The sequence below is a fragment of the Lathyrus oleraceus genome, chromosome 7 (genome assembly GCF_024323335.1).
Source record: "Lathyrus oleraceus cultivar Zhongwan6 chromosome 7, CAAS_Psat_ZW6_1.0, whole genome shotgun sequence".
NCBI lineage: Eukaryota > Viridiplantae > Streptophyta > Magnoliopsida > Fabales > Fabaceae > Lathyrus > Lathyrus oleraceus.
In genome coordinates, this window is record NC_066585.1 from 178,851,931 (window position 1) to 178,855,909 (window position 3,979).

General features: G+C 32.0%; 1 protein-coding gene across 2 annotated transcripts; it reads right to left on the minus strand.

Moving 5' to 3' along the window:
• Positions 1-239: 239 nt before the first annotated feature.
• Positions 240-2,113, minus strand: LOC127106770 (probably inactive leucine-rich repeat receptor-like protein kinase At5g48380). Of its 2 annotated transcripts, XM_051044072.1 has the most exons (4): positions 1,989-2,113; positions 1,778-1,861; positions 1,552-1,617; positions 240-1,322 (listed from the first exon to the last, which is right to left on the minus strand). In XM_051044072.1, the coding sequence occupies exons 1-4, from the start codon at positions 2,067-2,069 to the stop codon at positions 402-404; spliced, it is 1,152 nt and encodes a 383-aa protein (XP_050900029.1). In that variant the 5' UTR covers positions 2,070-2,113; the 3' UTR covers positions 240-401. The 2 variants fall into 2 exon arrangements, with proteins under 2 accessions (XP_050900029.1, XP_050900028.1); XM_051044071.1 differs by having other exon boundaries at positions 1,778-2,101.
• Between the last annotated feature and the right edge of the window lie 1,866 nt (positions 2,114-3,979).

Consider the following 3,979-nt stretch of genomic DNA (forward strand, 5'->3'; position numbering starts at 1 on the left):
TACAATCAAAAATCACAAAAAAATATTTTGCTTCTTTGAGTTTTTTGACTATTGCACTTTTGACTTCATTACCTAACATGTTAATGAATTAGACTCTTTAATTGTTAAAATTATAAATATACTAATTGATTTTATTTTAGGGGAAATAATTGATTTTATTCTACTCTATATTTTATTGAGGAGAAATTACATGACTTCTCTGATTAACATTGACAATATAATATATTATGTGATCCACCTTTAATTTTTGTTGAATATTATAAAACTATGTATAACTTTGAATGATGTTAAGACTCGGGACTTGGATTCATAGACAATTGGTAATTATAGTTAAAGAACTCAGTGAGATGTAATCTCATCCTAGATACTTTATATTTTTCTTAGGCATTGACTTCCTAGAATCAGTCACAACCAAAACTATTGGTGACGTTACTTGTAGTAGAAGTAACAATATCAAGATCTTCACAAATCTCATCTCTCTCCCATATCTTTCCCATCTTGCAATACACCTCAAGCATAGTAGGTCTTTGTTCAAAGAAAGGATGGACACAATCACATGCAACACTAAGAAGAGAAGACACCTCATCTTCAAATTCTATCTTGTTTAAAGTTTCATCCATTACATCATAGAACCCAAAATGATCCTCCAACAGGTTCATAGGATTCGGATACGTGTACGTCGTAAAAGGAACACTTGTATCGCTTAAACAATCACTCACTTGGCCAAATTTCTTCCCCTTAATCAACTCAAAAAGCAAACAACCAAAGTCATAAACATCTTTCTTCTCAAATCCTATGTTTTTGTTCACATCATTATTCATAATAGCCTCTCCAACATTGGATATTTTTGGCTCAAAATTGTTCCCTAACAAGATACACTCGGAACTTATGCTAAGATGAACCATATGCAAGCTATGATGGAAGCAACATAAACCTCTTGCAACACCAAGTGCAATTTTGATAACTCTTGACCATCCTAGTTTTGTAGTATCATCATTCAACCAATCAGAAAGTTTTCCATTTGGCATGTACTGATACACCAAAACTCTTTCATTTTGTTCTTCTATGCAGAAACCAACCAACGGAACTATGTTTCTGTGACTGTATTGTCCCAATAACATTATTTCCAACTCGAACCTTTTGATAGATAACTGTGAATCATTTAGTCTCGTAACTGCCAAGAAACAACCGTTGGGAAGTGTTGCCTTGTACATTATTCCAATCACTCCTACCCCAATCACATTGTCCCTACTAAAGTCTTTTGTTGCATGACAGATTTTTGTATAGTTTATTCTATAACTCAATCTTCCAACTTTATTGATCTGTTGATATCATCCATAAAAAACAAATAATATGGATATTAAAAGTGACAATAATCTTCACAAATAGTATTAGAACTTAATTATTCAAGATCTGTTGAATCATCGCTATCAGACTACTCAAATTATATAATAATACTTAAATATGTTTATAAAAATGGCGATAATCTTCGCTTACAATAAATTTAACAATATTCATAAAAATATTTGGATTCTATGAATAATGGATTACCTGTATTCTTTTCTCTAGCAACCCAACAGGCAATATTTGGTCTTTTTTGCAGACTTTCTTTAGTTTCTGTGCATTGATACAGCAAAATCTTTTGAAAATATAGTGCATATAAATTATTGAGACACCAAAGAATGAGCAAACTAAAATTTCTAAATAGCATCAATAATAATAGTAATTCAATTAAATTAAAATGTGCAGAAAGAGAGAGGAAAGAACCTTAGGGTACCTGTTTAGAGTTATGATCAGGTAATTTACTTTTCTTTCCTGTTTTCTTACGTTGAAGGTTCTTATTTTTTCTGTTCTTCGCCAGCTGTGTGGGTAGATAATAGGAAATATAAAAAACAATGCAAAAAGTTGCAGTGAAAAAATAGCCAGCAATAAGACCTTGGTGAAATGAATCTTTGAATTGGTCAGAGAGTTCCATGATAGATTCTCACCAAACAAGAGATTATGGAATCAAAGTTGTTTGCAAAATGCTTGAGTTTGCTTAGACGAAATACAGTGTTAAGTGTTAACATAAGTATGTATGGAGATATTTCTGGTCTTTCTCATATGCAATAATGCAATTGATTTGTGAACCCCTTTTACCATATTTATGAGTAAAGTAGCATCATTGACTTTGTCATTGACGCCAAGAGTTTCGTGGAAGGGCGTCCCCTTGACTTGTCACCATGAAAGCGTGTATAATTTTATTCTAAGTGCTTCACATTTTTTTTCTACTAAAAATGGATTTTTTAAAGTTGTTTGGGTGGAAAGTATAAAGTAATTCTAGAGGTCCAAATTGAATATAAATGTAAGTTTGGTTTAAATTTTGAAAGAAGAAAAAGTGATTAGTAAATTGGTTTTGATATGCTTAGATATTTAAATACCAATTTAAATTAAACTACATAAAATCTGTAGTATGAATATCCAAATACCGATCCATCGTAAAACTTATGAAATTGTATTGAATTTTTTTTACAATCATTCAAAACTGAATCAAACCGCAAGTAAATTTACTTTTGAATTGAATGAGTTTTTGTCTCAAAACAAATTTAAACCGCACTGCGGACGCCCATAGATTTACCCCCTCAAGATTTCCATTTAGAAATTTGTAAACTTCATTAACAAAATATTAATGGTTCAATCTAACTTGATCCGATGAATCACTATGCTATGAATACGACTTTGTTGTGTATAAGTAGGTGGTAGGCAAGCTCTTATAGCAATGTATTATAATAAGAACTCAGAGTGTTTAGGGGTATAATTAGATGATTACGATTTGTATTTAGTTTCCTATTTATAGATGTGACAATGTTAGTGTTGAGAAATAAATGTGAGTTGTGTGGAGAAATAAGTGTGAGTTCTAAGTCCCACATTGCTTAAAAAATGGAGGTTGAGCACTTTATAAGTGAGAGGATTCATGCACCTATCACCTTAAGATTTTGGGATGAATATATGATATATCTCTCACTTGTTTGGATGAGTCTTTGACGTTTAGGTGAATGCTTGATCTAATGTGAATACTCCTCCCTCATGATGACCTATCAGTGGTATCTCAGAGGCCAGTTCGATTAAGAGACCATCTCCTTGTATCAAAAGTCTTCCTAACATAATGGTTAAGTGGTGTGTCCCGTTGTAGTTCCCATGACGTGTAAGGTTGTCCGTCAACGGCGGTATGGATGAAAGAGATTCCTCTTGAGGGGAGCAGAATAGATGGACTCACACTTGACGGGATTGTTGATAAACAAGTGAGTTGTATGGAGAAACAAATGTGATTTCTAAGTACCACATTGCTAAGAAAAGTAGAGATTGAGCACTTTATGAGTGAGAGGATCCATACACCTATCACCTTAAAGTTTTGGATGAATATGTGGTGTCTCTCTCACTTATTTGGGTGAGTCTTTGATTTTTAGGTGAATGTTTGACCCAGTATGAATGCTTCCCCCTCACGATGACCCATCAGTTAGCTCATTCTATAATGGCGTAGTAAGCCATGCGATTCATAATTGGGTTATTGACATATGGTTGTCTGAGGCGGGGTCTTGATAAGTGTGTAATTTATCTAATTATTTAAGATAAAAAAAGATAGTGTTTGACATATAAAGTTGTATTTATCATTCCATGTGAATACAATAATTTTACTCACTTCATTGTGTTTTTTATTGGATCAACCACTACATTTCTAATTTTTCTTTAAAGAGTGTCGATTTCAAACAATCAACAAAATAACATCATTGTTGGAGAATGATGATTTATAAGTTATTTAAATTTCTTATCATTATAAGTTAATTTATGGATTTTCTTCATATTGACTTTTTTCTATTTTTCTATCTTTTATCTCTTGTTACTATTAATATTTTTGCAAGTTTATGTGAGACAAAAGATTAGTTCCTTTTGATTCTGAAATTAAAAGGACCATTCAACAAAATCTAGGAAAAGAAAAGCA

Bases quoted from the DNA above. Each gene is read 5' to 3' on its own strand.
- LOC127106770 (XM_051044071.1), bottom strand. From the start codon at position 1,975: ATGGAACTCTCTGACCAATTCAAAGATTCATTTCACCAAGGTCTTATT. The intron at 1,618-1,777 runs GTACCCTAAGGT...ATCAATGCACAG, and splicing joins CTGATCATAACTCTAAACAG to AAACTAAAGAAAGTCTGCAA. The intron at 1,323-1,551 runs GTAATCCATTAT...TGATATCAACAG, and splicing joins TGCTAGAGAAAAGAATACAG to ATCAATAAAGTTGGAAGATT.